The sequence below is a fragment of the Ammodytes marinus genome (assembly GCF_949987685.1).
Source record: "Ammodytes marinus genome assembly, chromosome: 19".
Taxonomy (NCBI): domain Eukaryota; kingdom Metazoa; phylum Chordata; class Actinopteri; order Uranoscopiformes; family Ammodytidae; genus Ammodytes; species Ammodytes marinus.
Window position 1 is genome coordinate 14,354,776 of NC_137223.1, and position 22,271 is coordinate 14,377,046.

The 22,271-nt window shown below is 41.2% G+C and overlaps 2 protein-coding genes across 2 annotated transcripts; both read left to right on the forward strand.

The window, feature by feature from the left end:
• Positions 1-699: 699 nt before the first annotated feature.
• iyd (iodotyrosine deiodinase) lies at positions 700-3,736 on the forward strand (the record flags this gene model as incomplete). Its single annotated transcript, XM_080047594.1, has 5 exons — positions 700-892; positions 1,982-2,185; positions 2,573-2,732; positions 2,902-3,058; positions 3,554-3,736. 5 exons carry the CDS (start codon positions 700-702, stop codon positions 3,734-3,736), a joined length of 897 nt encoding a protein of 298 aa, XP_079903720.1.
• Positions 3,737-4,524: 788 nt separating this feature from the next.
• sec63 (SEC63 homolog, protein translocation regulator) lies at positions 4,525-21,827 on the forward strand. The gene is made up of 20 exons (XM_080047914.1): positions 4,525-4,793; positions 5,756-5,855; positions 9,622-9,736; positions 9,868-9,980; positions 10,126-10,187; positions 10,602-10,660; positions 10,886-10,936; positions 11,123-11,231; positions 11,374-11,468; positions 11,630-11,762; positions 12,365-12,457; positions 12,593-12,738; positions 12,862-13,009; positions 13,316-13,398; positions 13,573-13,641; positions 13,782-13,946; positions 14,869-15,072; positions 16,626-16,826; positions 19,686-19,790; positions 20,331-21,827. The coding sequence occupies exons 1-20, from the start codon at positions 4,670-4,672 to the stop codon at positions 20,466-20,468; spliced, it is 2,313 nt and encodes a 770-aa protein (XP_079904040.1). The 5' UTR covers positions 4,525-4,669; the 3' UTR covers positions 20,469-21,827.
• Positions 21,828-22,271: the final 444 nt, after the last annotated feature.

The following is a 22,271-nucleotide window of genomic DNA, read 5'->3' on the forward strand; positions in this document are numbered from 1 at the left end:
CCTAGTTTGTGTGATGCACTGTGCAGCGTGTCACCGGCATTCTTTCAAATGTGTCCAATTCTGAACCCAAGGATTTCAGCTGGCATTGGGAGAGCTATTAGCGCCATCTGCTGGTCAGGTGGAGATATTTCTATATTTTTTTCTTTCTTTTTACCACATAGAAAAAGAGATCAGTAAAAGCTCGCGCATATGGATTGGATACAAACAAATCCTGAGTATTCCACTGCACATAGTGCAACACTGTAAGCTGTGCAATGAATGGTGCACATTTTGACTTTTCCCGAAGACTCCACCTCCTTAATAGCCTATATAAAATCACCCAGTTTAATGATTTTCAAAAGTCCAAAGTCGCCAAACTGGTCACACAGCCGTCCATATTCTACGAAAATAAACTTAATGCAAATTAATAAAGATAATCACAACACATCCTTGTTGTTGTAGATCAGTGCTATGGTATTTGACATATTTCGGCTGGTTTACAGCATTTGTCATGTCATTTACAACCTTATTCGAAAGTTTCCACTAAGTTCAGACACATTGCTCACAAACAATATAGGTATTTTGCTCTGACTCAGCGGAGAGGCCGTCCCCTGATAAACTGCACAAGTGTTGGTGCACTGATCTCAGGTCTGCACTCAGTCACACAGGCGGTGGGTCTTTCTCTCCTATCCTCTCCGCTCCCCTGCTCTGCTCGATGCCATGGCGCTCCTGTCGGTCCTCACGCCTGTCCTGGCCGTGATCCTGTGCTTGGTTCTCGGCTTCATGTTGGTGAAATCCCGGGAGACCCCCTCGACCACGGTGGAGAAACCCGCAGGGGCGTCCAAAGCGGACTTTAGACCGTGGGTGGACCAGGACTTACAGGACGATACAGACACAACAGCTAGACAGGACGGTAGGCGATGTTTTTTGTTCGTTGCTGAACTTTGTTGTTGACTTTTCTCACACGTTTTAAGTTCCCAGTTCAATATTAGAATACAAATGTTTACACTTCAGAGGGATTTTTTTTTCTATTTGAGGAATGGAAAAAAAAGTATTGTACTTTTGTCAAGTTCAAGTTTAAAAAGAGTCTTTGGTCTCAATGGGATTTACCTGTATAAATAAAGGTTAAAAAAAAAATATATATATATATATATGTTTTGTGCACAAAATAACAATACAGTTACAGTTGACTGATACCTGGGAATTCATTTTTTTGTGCCACTGTTATCATTGGCAGCTTGGTTAATCATCAATGGTAAGGTCGTGTTGTTTGTTTAGAATGCCATTTCCAGGAATAGAAATCATGCAAGTTATGAAATATTTAATTATTTATATACTTGTGAAATACCACAAGCAACTGCAACATTAAAGGGATAAACAAATATATGCACCAATAAATGTAATCCAGCTATGCTAAATAGGCCTATTCTGAGATATGACTTACTGCAGAACGACTAGCCTACCTTTACTTTTTGTACTTAAATTACATTTTGATGCTAAAACTTTTGTACTTTATGAAAAAGAAAAGTATTGCAAACAGAGTCGCAGAGTGGTTCTACAATGTGATATTGCTATGTTTATCTAAGACAATGATCTTATTCTACCACTGGTCATAATCAGATATTTGCCTGTGTTAGACAAAGATTGAACTGCAACCTGGATTACTTTGGGTCATCAAAGAGGGCAGCTGTTCCCAGGCCATTTGAACACAATTTCTGTTCAAATTATGCTTTTATGATGCATATTTTCTTATATGTTTGCGTGATTGATCAAATCAATCAATATATGGTTTCTGGTGCTGAAGACCAACATGTAATGGTCCGCCATGTAATCGCAGGTACCACTTCATTCACCTTAACAAAGTAGGCTACACAATGTAGCTCTCCACAGCAATCCACAAGTTTGCTACTGATTTTCGCAAATGTCCTTATAAACACCCATTAAAAACTAAATTCAAAATGTAGAATTTTCCTATCTTTGTCATCCATCCCTTTTTTTTAAGAGGATGATGGTGATTGGGTTGACGGCAACGAGGAGGAGGAAGAACTACCACATGTGCCCTACTCACCCACACGTTACCCAGAGGAGGCCATGCTGCAGAGATCCCAGGAGTTCTACACTGTGTTGAACCAGCGGAGGTCGGTCCGATTCATCAGCCCGGAGCCGGTGCCGCGTGAGGTCATCGATAATGTCATCCGCACTGCAGGCACGTGAAAGCTTAAAGTTCACTGCTAAATCAGCCATAGAAAAACAACTAAATACATAGGGTCTAGAGTTAAAGGAGAAGTTAGTGATATTTGTTTTGTTTATATACTTGTCAATAAATGTATTCATACAGCAATCACTTAAACAGTATGCACAGTTCATATTAAACACAAGTCTCCCAGTCATTCAGCTTTGCAGTAATTGCCAATAAAATTTGGATTATGTAGGGACGAGGGAGGGGACTGCTAACTACGGCCACTGACAGACAGTTAGCTCAAAAGGACCACGTTGCTTACTTCTCCTTTAAATCCAGCTACTGTATTTATGTATGCTTATGATTCCGCCTTATTAATTCTTTTTCTGGTCACTCCCCTTCTCTCGCGGACAGGTACTGCCCCCAGTGGAGCGCACACAGAGCCCTGGACGTTCGTGGTGGTGTCCGACCCAAAGATGAAGCACCAGATCAGGCTGGTGGTGGAAGAAGAGGAGGAGGTCAACTACCGCCAGAGAATGGGGGACAAGTGGGTCAACGATTTGGCCCCATTAAGGTGAGCGCACCCACCACACTCTCACACACATCTATATCAATACATTTGCACTCAAGATTAAGGTAAATGTAACCGCACTGACAGCGTTTAATCCCCCAACCCCCCACATCAGTCATTGTGGAAGAATGCGAGAGTCTTACTATATACTTACTTCCATCCTCTCTTGCAGGACAAACTGGATAAAGGAGTACTTGGATGTCGCTCCATACCTGCTCCTCATCTTCAAACAGACCTACGGGATGCTACCAAACGGCAAGAAAAGGACACACTACTACAATGAAATCAGTGTCTCCATCTCTTGTGGAATCCTGTTGGCTGCATTACAGGTAAAGAAAGACCACTTTGAAATAGAAGTAAGAGTTAAGGATCTAAGGAACTTTATCTTCCCAGCCTATTTTAAATGCATGCCATTAAAGGTGCACTATGTAACCTCGGCTGTGTCAGAGAAGTGATAATTTTCCAAGGTGTATTCCTTATAACTGAACAAACAAAGTTTGAGTTTAGAAAGCTTCCTTCAAAAGTTACTGTTTCACTGTTTTTTTTTACAGCAGCAGGGCCCACAGTTATGTTTATGACCCTATCTATAGTCTTACGTTTGGTTCCAGGTTTCTTCGAAATAATTTTCTTTTGATTTATGATTATAGAATTATTCAATACTAAGAAGTACATATGAAAATATGTTTTGTAAACCAACTGCAGGCTCTGCAAATGTAAACAAATCCCCTCCCTTGAAACTACATAATGCACCTTTAAGGATGAACCGAATAACGTGTTTTGCCATTGTCTTGTGAAATTCCTCACGTTTATTTTTTTCTCATCAGAATGTGGGTCTTGTTACGGTCACGTCGACGCCCCTAAACTGCGGTCCCCAGCTCAGGCTCCTCCTCAAGCGGCCCGCCAACGAAAAGCTGTTGATGTTACTGCCCGTGGGTTACCCCGCTGCTGACGCCACAGTGCCCGACCTGAAACGCAAGCCTCTGGATGATATTATTGCGCACATATGACAAGAGTCCCATCTCACACACAGACTCATTGGTTGGAGTTTTGTGCCTTTGCTGCCATGTCCTTGTGTGTAATCATAATAAAAAAAAAAATAAAAAAAATAGATGACATTAGTCTCTTCATAGATTTCAAATGAAGACCCGGCCGGCTGACAGGCATAGTTTTAAAACCATTACTTTTATTAAAAGGTAAAATGCTAATGTTTATTATTTCTATTACAGAGCTTTTCCTTGAGGAAATTAATGCAGAATGTGAGTTTTTCTCTCATAATGACCACCGTACTTATTATTTTTCTCAGATTTTCATAGGGGGAAGAACACCTCACTATATTTAGCCTACCTGATGAGAGGGGTAATGTTTGCCTACATTCATCATATCAACGATACAATAAACTTATGTCACTTTGAGTTGACTATTACTTTATTAAACTAGGCATTAAGGATGTTAGAAAGTAAGAAATAAAGCTTAATGGAACCATATAGTAAATAATGGAACAATGGGAAAGTATTCCAAGAGTGCAGCCTATTATTGTTCATATAGCCTAAGAAAGAGATAAGATATAGCCTACACAAATGACAAAAATTTTACCAAAGGATATGAAAGTGCTTTTAGTCTTAGAACCGACCCCAAAATATCATAACATTTGAGCTTTAATCGAGCTCTAAAAGCCATCACCTCATCTATCCGCTGGGGGGCAGTAGCGGCTGGGAAAAGCGCCGAATCACCCTCAGAAGAACAAGAAGGAGAAGAAGAAGAATAGGGGCATCATTGCGCAGGCGTACACCACGTACACCGATGATCATCAGAGAGCTGTCTTTGGCTGGATGCTAGCTGGCTAGCTAACGGTCTGTCAACTAGTCGCGCACATTGGACCATAGGAAGGGGGGAAGCGCAGCGGCGGAGAAGAAGCAGGGCGACCCAAGCGCCGCTACGAAATGGCCGGGCAACAGTTCCAGTACGATGACAGCGGCAACACCTTTTTCTACTTCCTCACGTCCTTCGTCGGACTCATTGTGATCCCGGCCACATATTACCTCTGGCCCCGGGATCAGAATGCTGGTAAGGCCCCGATGTGTTGGTTGCAGCTAACTCGGCTAACACCTCGGCGAGTGTAACGTGAAGTAGTCAGCGCCGCGTCTTGGCTTGTAAACGCTCACCAGCTGGCAGGCTTTATTGTTAATCTGACCACTACGTGCACACACACACACCCGGTGCAAACCAAAATCTAACGTCACATTAGCTTGTAAACGAGAGAGCTAGCAAACGTTACAAAGATGGTGTTCACGTATCTTTTCACAGTACAGAGCTTAGTACAAGTCGACCAGTGTTATAACTAAACAGATTTACCAATTACAACCTCACCAGTCACCACATTGGCGTTTTACGTCTCTCGCAACCTTTACACTTCTATTTAGCATCGCCTACTGTTTTGGGGCAAACGTGAAGCTAAGTTTGGGCTAGTTTAAGCTAAAGCTCCAACACCAAATGCCAACGTCACTCTCTTGTTGCAGCCATACAAGCGTTTGCCTTTGGTGCCTTTTAATAATCTTAGTACAGCTATCTGTTTGTCAACAGTAGAGCATATCTGACATGGGTTATGTAAACACATGCTGGCAAACTTCACTGGAAAAGCTGAGTGACTGACAAGCTCACCCTTGACTGCTGCTGCTATCAGTTAACACAGAATACTTCATATAAGAAATCAGTGAACATTTAGGCACCATAAAAATAAAGCTATATAGTCACTTCTGCTGAAGTATTTTAATCTGAATGGTTTAAACATGCCTACCCTGCTAGCTTGGCTAGTATATTCACAATAAGGATGTTTTGTCATTGTAATTATCACGTTCCCCTGTTTTTGAAATTGTCAACTTCAAGCAGATGTAACCCTACCCTCGAATGACAACATGATGCATTATGGGTATTGATTGGGGCTGGTCCCAGTAATGTCTCTCTCTCTCTCGCTCGCTCTCTCTCTCTCGCTCTCTCTCGCTCTCTCTCTCTGTCCGTGCTCTTTCCAGAACAACTGCGTCTTAAGAGCTTGAGGAGGGTCCATGGCAGGTGTCTGTGGTACCGGCTCAGACTCATGAAGTCCCAGCAGAGCATCGTCCCAACACTAAAGTGAGTGACGTCATTGCGATTAATTTGATTAAAGGTGAAGTAAGTGGTTTATTTATGTTAATACAAGTGTTAAATCGCTCTTTATTCATACAGTGATCACTTACATAATGTGTGCGTTTCATAAAGCCGATCTCTCAGTCAGCTGCTCTGCATGTAATCGGCAAATAAACTTTTCGGGGGATCCCGAAATTAATATCCAATCACAAGAGAGAACGCTACAAACCAAAACCCGTCTCACTCATGGTCTCACTGCCGGTGCACGCCAGAGCGACACATGGGTGAATGTTTATGCGCCTACAATGGCGGAGCAGGTAAAAATCCTTCCCAATGTCTGTTTTGATGGTTTTTATCATGTTTTATCACACTTATGGATCTGAGATGATGCTAGATAACTTGCTGCTTGAAGACCGCAGTGCATTAATGTGGTGACGTAGGGACGAGCGAGGGGACTGCTGACTACAGTAACTGACAGGAAGTTAGCTAAAAGAACCATTCCGCTTACAGCACCTTAAGGGTTTGTTCGTTGTACAGAAGCAACAAAAAAAAAAAAAAAAAAAAAAAAAAAACACGCTGTAATTGATCCACAAATTCAGGGAGGGGCGAATGAAACGGATGACCGACCGACCTACCTCCCGTTTCTAGCCATAGTAGCACCTGTTTACATCTCTGAAAGCTGATCTTGCCCTGCTTGCTTACTTGGAACTTTTGGTTAGGGTTCAATTGAGCTGGTTATTGAATGAATTATTCACTGCTGCAAGTTATTTCTGGATCAATAACATCACCCCTAAATGGCTAAGTTAAGTTTCATTTAGCATTTTTTGACACATGCTTTTCGAGGCTGTGTTCTAACAGTGCCCCTTCTTTTCCCTCATTGTGATATATCCCATTTGGCCTGAGCCTAGTTTACATGGACAAAGGGCCAGTCATCTTTAGAAAAATCACCGGCGCTGCTCCTGACAGCTGCCTGCTTTGCTCAGTGTTATTGTTTCCCTGCTTGGACGGAGATGTTGTTGTGTGGACATGTGTCGAAGGCAGTGTTTACCCTACCATTATACAGGCGGGGCCGCCAGGCCAACAGGACCCCCCGCCAGGCCAACAGCAGCCTGACTTTAATTATTTATTTATTTTATTCCGTAATAATCATTTGCGAGCGTCTGCGCGGCACTGTCGGTCTATCCCTCGTGTGCGCCTGTCTTTACAACCTCTCGTTTGATCATCCCATCAGCTGATCTGTGTGTCTGCTTGTGTGTGTGTGTGTGTGTCTACGCACGGCGGGCGCGATGCGCGTGTGCATTCGGTGCGCACTTGTTAAACACGGAAGCCAATGAGCAGGAGCATGACAAGCAAGCAAACGTTGAACTAGTGGCGAAAATAAAACCAGCGCCTGCTCTATGGATATATTAAGGACTCAGTATCAGGGACGTTGAACAGGAAAAAGTGCTGAGCAAAACTTAGAAAGTTAAAATCGCTACGTCGCCTTGGCAACACAACCAATCTGTATCAACAGCAGAGACAGCGCTGAAAAAAACGGCATGCACACGTTTCAGTAAGTTTACAGAAGTGCCACACTGCTACTGCCTTTTGACATTCTCAGAAAAGCATTCATTTATTTTCAAGGGACATATTAATTTATTGTTTTAACTGTTAAGTTATCTTGAAAACAGCAGGCTATTGTGGGCCTTCAAGCTGTATTTATTTGTATTTTCAATGCTACTTTATTTTTATGTTTAAAATTGAGAAATAGGCTAGATGAAATATAATGGTCGGAATAGGGAATTTGCCTTATGTAGCACACATGTTGATAGGCTAATCATGATGTGTAGCCTATGTTAATTCATTTATTTTCAACAAGGCTATTTGCATAAAAAGAAATTAAGAAAATGTTTCAGTAGGCTAGCTTCAAGGTGAGGTGATTCAGATTATTCCAGAAATGAGTCCTAGACAGGACCTGTCTATATTAGATCTTAGTGTTTATTGTTTTTTATTGAAATCCATGTGTTTTTCTTCAATAGTTTACATGGCTTGTGTTTCCAAATTATTACAGAAAATAGTTATAGGCAGGCCGCAGGACATATGACAGTTGTTTACAGAGCACATAATTAATCAGATTTTGCCTCTCAAAGTGCACCAGATTGATGCATTTAACTTTAAAAAGGATAAGGTTTTCTTCTGCAGGGGCATGCCCCCAGACCCCCCTAGAAGGTACATTCTCACCCAGCAGGATCTAAAAATCCTGTGAGAAACACCACATGTACAAACGTACTGAATGTGAAAGCATAACCCTATTTTTAACGGGCTTTCAAAAGAGGCTCATCCCAAATGGGGTTTGTTTTGGTCAATTTCTTCTAGAAATTTGATACGCACGTGGCGCGCATACTCTTTATCAGCTCTTACCACCGGGCCTAAAAAAAATTCTAGGGGAAACACTGGAAGGCCTTTGTGTACTCAGAATCTAGCGCATTCGCGCGTGTGGAGGAGGACATGATGCTTGTTTTGGGTCATTTTCTGAGCGTGTGTGTCAGGCTAATGTTGTCATCGTGCTCTTCTTGGCGTAAACATCGTGTTGCACTGTTTAGCGCTTCTCTTAACATGACCCTGTTTTCCCTCGGTGCTGTTTATTCTGCCTGCTTGCACCTGCGTGGGTTAAATGAGAAAGACAGGTGTAACAGTTCAGTGTCTCTCTCCATTTGCCTCCTCGTTATAGCACTTCTTCTGTCTCTCCCTTTCTCTGTGTGCAAGTCTCAGACGCTTGTCTTCAAACTCATGACTCTCCACATCTGTTTTGCCGCTAGATCCTGTTTTTTACTCTCGAAATGGATAAATTTGTTTTGTTCCCGTGGTTGCATTTTTTAAAAATGTAGCTGGTGATAGCATACAGCTGATTATTTTAAGTCAAATGGATCAAAATGGTTCTCTAAATCTTTTTTCTCTGCAAAACTGTGTCACAAAGACGGTTGTTTTTTTAAAGGATTCCCGCAAGTTTTTTTTTCTTTCTGGTGGGGGGCCACTCCGACAACTCAGGCTAGTGAGCTTATGGTTGTCATGGCAACAGATGCTGCAGAGGAGGCCATTGGTTTTTTTTGCCATTGTCATGGAAACAAGTTCAACTTCTTCCATGCATAAATACTAAACAACAACAATGTCACAACCTATCCTGCCCTTCTGCGTTGTTTGTAGTAGATTCAGATTCAGGCTCTGTGCAGTCCTTTGTGTTCTGACCTAATGTCCGTAGATTTTCATGCTGAGAGCTGGTTTGCATTGCAGATTGGTTCTGTAGAATAGCTGAACTTCAAACAGTTATAAGAACAAGCAGTATGTAGCCAGACGTGTGAAAGGGTATTGTTATAAAGGAGACAGACTCCAGACTGGAGGTTATGCTAGACTTTCTTGTTTTCCGTCATTTTGGTGGACAGGGTCATAAAAATTGAATTCTGTCACAATATTTCACTACCTGTAATTAGATCTTTTTAAATGAAAGTAGGGCAACTGCGTTAGTGTGGTCTCTTCATATCAACACTAATCCAGACAGTTTTTCTGCAAAACATCGAGGCCACGTTGAACATTTTGGCTATATAATGAAATTTACAAAATTGAGCGATTACAATTAAATTATGGGTTGGAAACAAAACAAATGGAAGTCAGTCGACCTTACTGTTGCCTTTCCTTTAACTTAAACCTTCCTTCCTTCGCCACATAGATTTGAACTATCAAAATGACCAAAGATTAATTTTTGTTGTGTGTTGACATTTTATTTTTATTTTTTTAGGAAAGCAGCCTTGTTATTCGGCTGGGCTGTGTTCCTGCTGCTTGCCTACAAGGTGTCCAAGCTGGACAGAGAGTACCAGGAGTATAATCCATACGAAGTCCTCAACTTGGACCCGGTAAACTCAACGCAAGACATTCTACAGAGCTTCTGATTTCTTATTCTGAAGATATGGTTTAAGTCGTGCCCGCAAGATATTGAAACCATAACTCTCTTGTCAGTTAATGTGAGTTGTATTTCTGTCTCCAGGGTGCATCGCTGTCAGAAATCAAGAAGCAATACCGTGTGCTGTCACTCAAGTTCCATCCTGACAAAGGTGGCGACGAGGCCACGTTCATGAGAATCGCCAAAGCTTATGCTGCGTGAGTGTTACTCGGGGGTTTTGACTTTATAAGCCAGACAGCAAGACTGCATCGGCATCATCAACTGATAAATCAATCTGGGGTTGACTCACTCATTCAACTCTATGTCTGTCTATCTTTTTTTCTTTACCCCGCCCTCCCACAGTCTGACCAATGAACAGTCGCGAAAGAACTGGGAAACATACGGCAACCCAGATGGTCCGGGAGGTGAGTGACGCCATCGGTAGAAAGCCCACAGCTCGCATTTGCATTTCTCATTTTGTATGTGTCGACATGCTTTGTATGCTCGTCGCTGGTGAGTCAGCCTCTTGTAGACATGCAAAGGTGTTAAGACAATAGAAGATGAATGGAGAGACTCCCCATTCATTCCAGTGAGAGCCGACACCCTATGATGAAATAGTGGCTCCCTTTTCTGCTTGTATAGTGGGTAGTTTGTAATGTGTGTTTTCCATAATGTAGACCTACTTATTTTACTTGAAGGCTTTAGCAGTGCCAGTTGACGTTCCATTCCTACTTTGTCTACAGTTACCACAGAACCCGGTGCTTTTATAATCTGTCAAAAGGGGGATTATACCATTTTGATCCATGCCTTCTTTATGTCTCCTGTCCCTCCCTCTTTAGCAACCAGCTTTGGTATTGCCCTGCCCGCCTGGATTGTCGACCAGAAAAACTCAATGCTGGTAAATATCAATCAACTGTGTCAATGTTGATTTGAATTGATAAACATATTCTAATTTGCTCGAAAAGTATTGTGTGTGTGACCAGCAGCAAACCAGTGTCATCAATAAGACCCAAGATCTAAATATTATACCAGGTCCCCCATTTATATGCTAGACCTGTATTTTGGCTATGCGTACTTACATTGGTCTGATTTCCAAATGTTCCTTTTTTGCTTTCCTCTCTAGGTGTTGTTGGTCTATGGCCTAGCCTTTATGGTCATCCTTCCTGTCGTCGTGGTAAGTCCTCACCATGTTTTTTCAAGCAAGGATCTGTGTAATAGATTGTGTACAATAATGGGATGTCTCACTTATCCCTCTATTATTATTATTATTATTATTATTATTATTATTATTATTATTATTATTATTATTATTATTATCATTATCATTATTATTATTTTTTGTTCTCCTTCTATAACTTAGGGCACATGGTGGTACCGCTCTATCCGATACAGCGGAGACCAGATCCTCATCAACACCACTCAGCTCTTTATGCATTTCATGTACAAGACGCCCAACATGAACATGAAGCGTGAGTTTTCACATCACTTCCCTGCATATATTTTACACTAAATCAGTCAGGCCTTTTAAACAAGCCTGACTTCCACCTAACAAAACCCTGACTGACCTCCTTATTTATTGATTTGTTATTTTTTATTCATTCTGCCCTCTAGGGTTAGCCATGGTGTTGACGGCCGCATTTGAGTTTGACCCTCGCAGCAATAAAGAAGCCACCATAAAGCCAACAGACAACATCGAAGTGCCACAGGTACTGAATAAAGCGCGTGTGTGTGTGTGTGTGCGTGCGTGTGTGTGTCTGTGTGTGCGCGTAGTGGATTGTATGGAATTCAAAAGGAAAACACTTTAAAGAAGGACAGATCAACCCCAAAGAATGTGTCACAAACCACCCTCTCCTCGTCCGTCTTGCAGTTGATCCGTGAGTTGGGAAATATCAACGTGAAGAAGAAGGAGCCTCCGTTCTGCTATCCGTACAGTCTGAAGGCCAGGGTCTTGGTGCTCGCTCACCTGGCACGCATGGACGTATCGGAGGAGTTGGACGAAGGTAGGCGACGAAAATATGGAAGTAATCGTCATTGTACTTTTTCCAAAAGCTCATATCAAATATCCGAAAAAATTATGTAGTATTTTAATTTCTGTTCTAAATTCTGAGCGCTACTTTTAAGATGGCTGATAGGTGTTGTTTCTTGGAAGTTACATTCTGCCCCAAAGTTCAAACTTTTTCATTACCTGCTTCCCTTTTTTTATGTCTGTTAAAACACTGCGGTACGTCATAATGTTCACATCATACACAATGAGTCAGCTTCTATGGCTCCATGTCTGTGACACAAGAGGCCAGAAAACCCTGGAGGAGAAGACAATGTTTTGCTTGAGCTGTGTTGTTTTGGAGAAGAGCTGAGTTAGTGCTGCAGTGGTTAACCAACATTTTGACTTACCAGGAGAATAAATGGGAGAACTAAACTTTTAAATATGAATCGGCACAAAAAGCCATTGAGACGGAACTGTAGGCTTTCATTCCAGACCTTTTTGGTGTGGCTTTCTCTGCACAATCTTGATATCTTATAATAACCTAATGAAATAATGTGAAATATAAGGAAGTTCAGGAACATGTCATTCAGAACGTATGTATGCGTGTTCCTGTTTCAGATCAGAGGTTTGTGGTGAGGAAGAGTCCGCCTCTCCTCCAGGAGATGATCAATGTGGGCTGTCAGCTAACCATGATGGCCAACAGCAGAGGAGGTACACGCACACACACACACACACACACGCACGCACGCACTCTAAAGTGAGAAGGATATATAACTTTTCATAGGCCTAAAAAAACTGGTTTGATCATTTTGGCACACTGGTAAAATAAGCTGTATGTGCCTTCAGGTTTCCATGCCCCTCGGCTGGTAACCATAGAGAACTGCATGAAGCTGACCCAAATGATAGTGCAGGGTCTACAGGAGTCCAAGTCACCACTGTTGCAGCTGCCCCACTTTGAGGAGGAGCACCTTCGCTACTGCATCTCTAAGAAGGTAACTGTCTTACCTGTGTGTCTGTTTGTCTGTTTTTCTGCTCATGTACATCAGTCTAGCAGTGTGGTAGAGAAAGGGTTTGGTGGAGCCCTGGGTAAATACATTTGTCCTCTTTGTCTCTAGTACAAAGTGCGGAGCCTGCAGGACCTGGTGAGCCTGAAGGACTCTGACAGACGCAGCATGCTGCGCTTTCTAGGAGAGGAGAAGTATGATGAGGTCATTTCTGTGCTGGGCAGCTTCCCTCACCTCACCATGGATACCAAACTACAGGGTCAGTCTTTAAATACCCCTAGAAATAAACAATTTGTTTGGTGAAGTTTGTACAGTTTTTTATTTTTTTGGAAATGTACAATTACATTTATTAACCTAAACAGTCATACCAGCTGAGGCACCTCATATGTCATGGCATGCAATTTAAGAAAAATATGTTTTCTCTTAACTGCTGGTTAGTGAGTTTGATTTCAATTAAATACCACAAACGCATCGTGGAAATGCACAGATTCTATACTTGTTTTTGTCAAACTTGGATATTTAAAATGTTCTTTCTCTCTCTCTCCCCCTCCCTGTGCCTTTGCAGTCCTTGATGATGAAGACAGCAATAACATCACAGCAGGCTCTATCGTCACAGTAACCGTCACCTTAACCAGAAAACGAATGGCGGTGAGGAATGATTGCATCTGTTTAAATTCTGACTTTAACATCTTAATAATAATAAGTCACTAGAAAAGCAACTTGTGTGAATCAAATGGAATTGTGGAGATGCACTACCAGGGATGGCCACTAGAGTACACTGTTGGAAAGCCCGAATGAACTGTATCTGTGTGCTGTGTGCAGGAGGTGTTTGAAAAGGAGCAGGATTCTTCGCCGTGTCAAACAGAGGAGTCTGCCACTACAGAGGAAGCTGTAAGAAATACACACACACACACACGCACACATTCAAACAGCACATGTAATATAAATGGGTCAGATGATAAGAAGTGTTTAATGGTTCGTGAAAAGTTATTGTGTTGTTTACCCTAACCTCATTTTGTCTGTGCGTGCAGCAAGGAGACTTGAGTAAAACCAAAACAAAAGTGTGGCAGAACAACAAGAGTAAAGGTGCTAAGAAGACAGCCAAGTCCAAGAAGAAAAAATTAACCAAGAAGAAGGCAACTCCTGCACCCGCCGCCGTTAAAGCCAAGCAGGCCAACGGCAACGTGGCGGGAAATGTATGTGTAAAAAGTGATTTTTCTCACACCCCTTTTTTTTTTTTACATTTACTGTCAATTATTTTTACATTTAAAGGTGCACTATGTAACTTTGGGTGTGTCAGAGAAGTGAACATTTAGTAAGATATATTCTCATTCATTATTAAACAAACTTTTCTCTCAGGAAAATTGGATCCCTGGCACGATGTTTGAAGTTAGAAAGCTTCCTGAAAAACATACTGTTTCGTTGTTGTTGTTTACAGCAGCAGGGCCCACAGTTTTTGTTTACATATTCTAGTCATATGTTTGGGTCCAATGTGCTCAAGGTAATTTGGCTTTAGATTTATGATGATATAATTATTTAACACTAAAAACGACATATAAAGAAAGTATGTTTTATAAACTAACTTCCGGCTCTGCTAATGTAAACAAATCCCCCTCCCTTGACACTGCATAGTGCACCTTTATAATTACCTTAAAACCTGTAGTGCTTGCATCATACATTTTATTTTTTTGAACATATAAAAGAAAAACTAAAAATGATGTTACACAAAATAGAAAAGCATTACTAGATACATGAATGACAAAGACTTTGATGAATGGAATAACATGTTCGAAAAGGAGCGGGAAGAAGTTCACACTTATCCCACACCTTCTCCGTATCTCATTGTAATCAAGCTTTCTCAGTCATAATAATAATTAACATTTTCATTTATTATTATTTATTTCATATATATTTTTTTTAACGCATCCAAGTATATTGTGTCCTACAAATGAAATCTATTACTTATATGTTCATAGGAAATCAAATATATACTATAATTCTTTGCCCATTTCTCAAAAATATTTAAACTTTCATGAATATATATTTATATATATTATTTCAGTATTGATTTATTTTAGTATCAAAGCTATAACAACTATCTTGCCATTGATGTGACAGGAGGTGGTAGCTGCAGCAGCAGCAGCAACAGCAGCAACAACAGCAGCAGCAGCAGTAGTGAAGGAGGATGAGGAGGAGGCCTCAGACAAAGGCAGTGAGTCAGAAGGAGAGGAAGCCACCAAGGACTCTCCCAGTGAGAGGGACGAAGACAGTGACAAGCAGAGCGACACGGAGGTGGATGAGATCGCCGGCGACGATGAGGAGGTCAGAGAAACACATTGAAGCCCCAAATCCACAATATGCTTCCGACTATGTCATTTTGGGGGATTAAGTTGCTTCATTAGTAGCCTAAGCATCTGAAAAGAGTTATATTATCAATCTGAAATAATGATTTTTGTCATTTTAAAGGTGAAGTAAAGCGATTTATTTATGTTAATATAAGTGTTAAATCGCTCTTTATTCATACAGTGATCACTTACATAATGTGCGCGTTTCATAAAGCCGATCTCTCAGTCAGCTGCTCTGCATGTAATTGGCAAATAAACTTTTCGGGATCCCAAAATTAATATCCAATCACAAGAGAGAACGCTACAAACCGACACCCGTCTCACTCATGGTCTCACTGCCGGTGCACGCCAGAGCGACAGATGGGTGAATGTTTATGTGCCTACTATGGCGGAGTAGGTAAAAATCCTTCCCAATGTATCATGTTTTATCACAATTACTTATCTAAGATGATGCTAGATAACTCGCTGTTTGAAGACCGCAGTGCATTTATGTGGTGACGTAGGGACGAGCGAGGGGACTGCTAACTGCAGTAACTGACAGGAAGTTAGCTAAAAGAACCATTCCGTTTACAGCACCTTTTTAAAGGAGAAGTCAGCAATATTATTTTGTTAATATACGTGTTAAATCGATCTATATTCATACAGCAATCACTTCAACAGTATGCACAGTTCATAACACAGGTCCCCCAGTCATTTAGCTTTGCAATAATTGCCAGAGAAAAATGTAAAACATTAAAGCCTTCCTCTAAAACCCCAAATCCACAATAAGCTTCTAACTATGTCATTTTGGGGAACATGATAGCATAGCCTATGCATCCGAAAAGAGTTATATAATCAATCTGAAATAATGTTTTTGTCATTTTAAGTTTGATAAACTTTTACAGAAATTGAGGCAGGCTATGACAGCGTTCTTAAGACACATGAAGTGTTTTGAACTAATCACGGGGAAAACAATGACTTTCTTACTGTCATGTACAATAAGAAAGATCTTTTTATTGCTTGCAAGCAGAGCCATCAACTACATTCAACCATGGGGCTATAGTCATGACTGAAGAGATGCAGTCTCTCTTCAGTAGATACAGTGTTCGGGATTAATACACAAACAGTGCATACGTCACAACAAGGTCTATCAGGATTAACATAGGAAGTCATAACGTACATACTTTGACGCAATCTTAGTATCAACACCCAGTATCTCAACCATAACAACCTTCACAATGACATGGGTCAGAACTCGTTATCAATCAGATGACTTGTATTTAGATTCAAAATGACATCTGGCAACATAACAAATATACACCATTATATTAATTTTCATAAAAATACCTATACCTAACCCCCCGATTCTTCCACTCCCCCAATAGCAATAACAGTTTGTGTATTTCAGTAAATGTGACTTTTATTCTGAAAAAATATTCCTGAGTAATTCATTTCTAAAGTTAAATTTTTGCCGAATCCATATCTAAGGTGTGACGTAATCAGAATGCATGTTTAATATGAGGAATTCTATTTGACTATTCTTTCAATCAGGAGTGGGAGGCGCTGCAGCAGAGCATCCAGCGGAGAGAGCGCGCCCTGCTGGAGACCAAGTCAAAGGTGACGCACCCCGTCTACAGCCTCTACTTCCCCGAGGAGAAGCAGGAGTGGTGGTGGCTGTACATCGCCGACCGCCGCGATCAAACCCTGGTCTCCATGCCCTACCACGTCTGCACACTAAAAGACACAGAAGAGGTGAGTGCCTGTGTTTGCTGCTGAAATGGACAAATATACCTTGTGGGGGTAGACAGACACACAGGAGGTGAGCGTAGGCTTTTATTGTGTGTACTTTTCCCTTTAGTATATTTAATTGCATAAAGGTAAATAGCAACAAAGATTCTTCTGGGATCATTTTGGTTTCTACATTCCTTTTTGTTGCTGCCGTAAAACAAACCAAAACCAAGATATACAGTTTATCAAATTTAAATTGATATCAAACTGATAAGGAAGGAAAAAAATGCTCACACCTCTGGAGAATCTGGACACGGAAACGTTTGATCGGTTCTAAGACAAATCACATAGACCAATAATCGATTGTTGATTAATTTCCTTTTCAGAACACCAATGTATTATATACTACCATAAAGTGTGTGTGTGTGTGTGTGTGTGTTTATATTAAAATGATCTTAGGGTGTATATTGTGGCTTATGCTGTAATCCATCTGAAGTAGACAGGTCTTAATAAGTTAAAGTGTGTGTTTGTGTGTGTGTGTCTCTGTGTGTGTTCACTTTTCTTGTTTCCTGCGCACCCGTAGCCACCTTGCACATCCTGTTGCTAGGCAACCCTCTGCACTCTGTGTTATTATTTCCTCAGAGGAACGTGCGTGTGTGCGAGTATGTGTGCGTTTTTACTTTGTACAATTTGCACCTTTTGGTTCAAACAGCGTGGATTGACAGCAAGGTAAAAAGCCCCTAATGAGGCCTGTGTGAGATAGAGTGTGTGTGTGTGACCAGCTGTCTGAGGGAACGTAGTGGCAAGAGGTGACCCACCCATGCATAACTGTTCACCGTGTCGAGCCATCAATTAGTCCGCCACTCCAACAATTCCTTCAGTTGTTTTTTGTCTTGCGACGGCTGCTTGTAGGCTTACTACTGTGTTTTGAGGGGCTTGTTTTTAAATGGAGGGCAGAGGGGGCTGCCTTCATCAACAAGGCAGGGGGGGGGGGCATTCATTGCTGCTGCATTCACGACTCATTCTCCGCTTACATGCCGAATAATAATTAGCCTCATTGTGCCAATAATTAGATGTTTGCCGTAGGTAATTGCATGACACAGTAATCGCAGCCCCTGGGGTAAGGCAGTGTCTAATATTTACAGTCCGACCCCCCATGATCACGTGGTGGCTGATTTGTGATTACCTACCGCACTGCTTCTGTCTGGAGCTGCTGTACATGAGCATGTGCATCATACAGTGTTGTGCAAAAGTTTGTGAACCCCTTGAGCCTTTTGGAATTGTATTTATTTTAACCATTATTAATTCATTTTTTTCAATACCAGTATTTTTTATATGAAATAATAGATGTTTGTTTATCAATTCAACATTTTTCTTTTCCAGAAATCAATTGTTAAAACAGTTAAAACAAATTATTTGACAAATGTTGTATGTGCAAAAGTTTGTGAACCCTAAGCTGCATTGCTTAAATCGAGCAAGGTAAACACAATCAGGTGGGCCAAATTGATTGATGAAATAGACCAATGTAATGAGAGATCTTTAGGGAAGAAATTGGGCGCCACTAGATAAAACAAAGATAAAACCTGGTCAGTTTAGGCCCACCAAACTGAACCCATACAGGTCAGAGATGCTAAAAGGGAAAGAAATCTCAGAAGATCTCAGGAATAGACTTGTGATGCTGCACATTTGTCTAGGGACAGCTATAAATTTATATAAAAAAAGTTTGAGCTCCATCGGTCCACCGTGAGGCAAATCATCTACAAATGGAGAGCTTTACGAGTGACTAAACATCTGCCTAGAAGTGGACTTCCTTCAAAAATATCTTCAAGCGCCACAAGAAAAGTATTTCTTTAGTTAAAAGCCAACCCACACATTACATCTAGTGATTTGCAGACCTCTCTTGCAACATCTGGGACAGATGTGCATGGTTCCACAATAAGAAGAAAACTCAGTCAAAATGGCTTTCATGGGAGGGTTGCTGAAGAAGCCTCTGCTCTCAAAAAAGAACAAAACTGCTTGTCACAACTTTGCCAGAGAGCACCTGGAGATACCTGAAGTCTTATTCTGTGGACAGATTAGTCCAAAATTGATCTGTTTGGTCATAACCAAAACCGCCATGTTTGGGCAGAAACGCAACTCTGCCTACCACCAAGAGAACCTTCTCCCAAGTGAAGAATGGTGGTGGGTTCAGTTTGGTGAGCCTCAACTGACCTGGTTTTATCTTTGTTTTATCTAGTGGCGCCCAATTTCTTCCCTCAAGATCTCTCATTACATTAGTCTATTTCATCAATCAGTTTGGCCCACCTGATTGTATTTACCTTGCTCGATTTAAGCAATGCAGCTTAGGGTTCACAAACTTTTGCACATACAACATTGGTCAAATAATTTGTTTTATCTATTTTAACAATTGATTTCTGGAAAAGAAAAATGTTGAATTGATAAACAAACATCTGTTATTTCATATAAAAAATACTGGTATTGAAAAAAATGAATTAATAATGGTTAAAATAAATACAATTCCAAAAGGCTCAAGGGGTTCACAAACTTTTGCACGACACTGTAAGTAACAATGGGTTTAAGTAGTGTTTGTCCTCTACAGGTTTACCTTTCATGTTTGATCGGGTGAAAAAAAGAAGGCGAACGGTCTTAACTGCCACTTTGTTTTTCTTTATGTGGTTGGCAATTTAATTTGTACATTAACAATTTGGCCACAATGGAGCATTTGTCTGGCGTCACTGTAACACTTCACTTAATACGTCGGGGCAATCATGCCCCTGTGAGTGCTCCTGTGATTGGATTTGACAGCTGTGTGTGTGTGTCTGTGTGTGTGTGTGTCTGTGTGTGTGTCTGTGTGTGTGTTTTTGGTGTGGTGTTGTTCCCCAGGTTGAGCTGAAGTTTCCAGCCCCTTCCAAAACCGGCAACTACCAATACTCTGTCATCCTCCGTTCTGATTCCTTCCTGGGACTGGACCAGATCAAACCACTCAAGGTGACAGGAGAGAGAGAGAGCTGTGTGTGTGTGTGTGTGTGTGTGTGTGTGTGTTTGTGCTTAGTTAATGCTATGAATGGTTGGTTAATGCTGAGGTCATCATTTACTAAGCATTAACTGTTAATAAATGTACCCTTATTGTAAAGTGTGACTAAAACGTTTATATCTATAATTTGCTAACTTTGATTCCTAAATAAACCAACTTTCCTCACAAGAAAATCGGATCCCTGGAACACTGTTTTAAATCAGAAAGCCTCCTGGAAAGTTACTGTTTAACTCTTGTTGTTTATGGCAGCAGGACCCACAGTTTAGATTTTCAAACGTATTCTAGTCTTACGTTTGGTTCCAGGTGTTCCTCAAAACAATTTAGTTTTGATTTATAATGATAGAATTATTTCAATACTGATAAATTACATGTAGAGTAAATATTTGTTGTAAACCTAACTGCAGGCTCTGCAAACGTAAACAAATCCCCCTCCGTTGAAACTACACACTGCACCTTTTTAAACAGTGTAACTCTTGGTCCTTTTTCCCCCCTAGCTGGAGGTCCATGAGGCCAAAGCCATGCTGGACAACCACCCGCAGTGGGACATCCCCGACACGGAGGAGGAGGATGAGGAGCAGGAGGACAGTGACGGCATAGAGGAGAGCGAGGAGGACGAAGAGGACAACGACTGAATGCCCGAACACACACACACACACACACACACACACACACACACACACACACACAACCCACAACACACATGCGCGATCAGCTAACCCCTCAGACCGGTCTCCCCTCCCCCCACTCCTAAAACCCTACAGCAGCACTCGAGCGGTGGACGAGGAGCAACAAAAAGCTGTTCCTGCCTCACACTAAAAACACACATCACTGGGGACAGTTTATACACACACACATAAAAGCCCTCCTCCTCCATTTTTATCTTTGCAACGAGCGACATGGACTGTGACCCCGCCGCCTCCATTTCCCTCTTTTCTACAGAGACTTGTTCATTCACTTTGCGTCGCGGTGGGAGAGAATTCTGTGAATACTTACCCAGGCCCTGTGTGTGTGTGTGTGTGTGCGTGCTACAATATGAGCGAATAGTGTTTGCGCGCGTGTGTGTGTGTGTGTGTATGTTTGTAACCTTGTATGCGTTTGTACAGGTATGATAGTGGTGACACACTGTGGACTGGAGGACCTATTATCTGGACTCTTTTTCTCGAGGGGCAGAGGGGATGTGTTACAGCTAATTCCGTTTTTGCAAATATTAACAACAGCACATGACCTCCGTATGGAATATCATGGCGCCGCTCTCGCTCCTAATTTTTTTCAAACTCACTCTGCACCAATGTTTTCCACACCAGTGATACTTTCTATTGTACAATTTCAAAAATGTGCAGAAGTGTGAGCTTTAGCCCTATTTGTCGGAGGGGACTTCTACAGGGGCACGGTATAGTCTTTATCAGTTTTGTTTTGTTTCCCCCCGCTGTCACACCAGCCAGTCACTTGTATGTAGTTGTACTCACTGTATGTCCAAGGAGATTTGTGCAGAGGATCTCCAGTCAGCTCTGTTGATGATGCCTGTTCCGCCCCCCCTGCAATCCACAACAGCCTGTATTTTTTTCTGAACGACACAACTGTTAGTCGAAAGCAGGTGGATCTCAAAATGAATAATGACCTCAAGTATAATGGAGGAAAAAAATGGCAAAACATGCAGTGTAAAGATTTGTTTGAATTATGAGTACTCTTCTTGTCCATATACTACACAAACGTTGTGTTTTCTACCTTTTTAAGGGGCTCAGATACTGATATATAGATATATACATACTTGTGACTTTTCAAAGAAGTGACTTTCTATTCATCCTCTTTAGTTTTTCTAATTTTAATTATATTTTGCAATTGTAGCACATTCCAGTGTACACTCATTGTCCGAAAAGGCCTTATAATTACAACTGAAATACCACAACATACAAGTCCTAGGGTGCTATGCACCGGTGGTTCTTGGGAAAGCAGAAAAAAAGTGTTTTATGTTTATAAAAATCTACAGTGTTTTTTTTGTTTTTCCTTCCATTCGTTTCAGTTTAGAGTTAGTCTCTTCCTAGTTACCTATAGCCACTCAGTCTCTGGATACATATCGCTGCTCTTGCCACAGCAAAGCCTCTGATGAAAACACTTTGCTCTGCTGAAAGTGGATTAGCAGTGTGTGTGCGGCATGTGAGCGACCCTGTGTTAAGGGGATCGGAGTATAGAGTCCACAGCACTCATGATCTAAAAAGTGTCTGGAACAAAAAAAAAACAGTTTTGAAAGTAACGTTTAGTGCAAGTCTACAAATATTCTGTCCAGCACTTTTTTTTTCTCTTTACTCATTAAAGCGGAACAAGCTTAGTTTTGTAAGTAAAAACTGCCACTTCACATGGACATTTTGTTTTGTTTTATAAATGTTTTCATCTTCCAGTTAAGCTGTAGTTCTAACAAATGTACAAACATAGCCTTT

Excerpts from the sequence above, each read along its gene's own strand:
- sec63 (XM_080047914.1), top strand. The coding sequence starts at position 4,670 with ATGGCCGGGCAACAGTTCCAGTACGATGACAGCGGCAACACCTTTTTC. Across the intron at positions 9,737-9,867 it reads AAGTCCTCAACTTGGACCCG|GGTGCATCGCTGTCAGAAAT; the intron begins GTAAACTCAACG and ends TTCTGTCTCCAG. Across the intron at positions 15,073-16,625 it reads TCGCCGGCGACGATGAGGAG|GAGTGGGAGGCGCTGCAGCA; the intron begins GTCAGAGAAACA and ends TCTTTCAATCAG.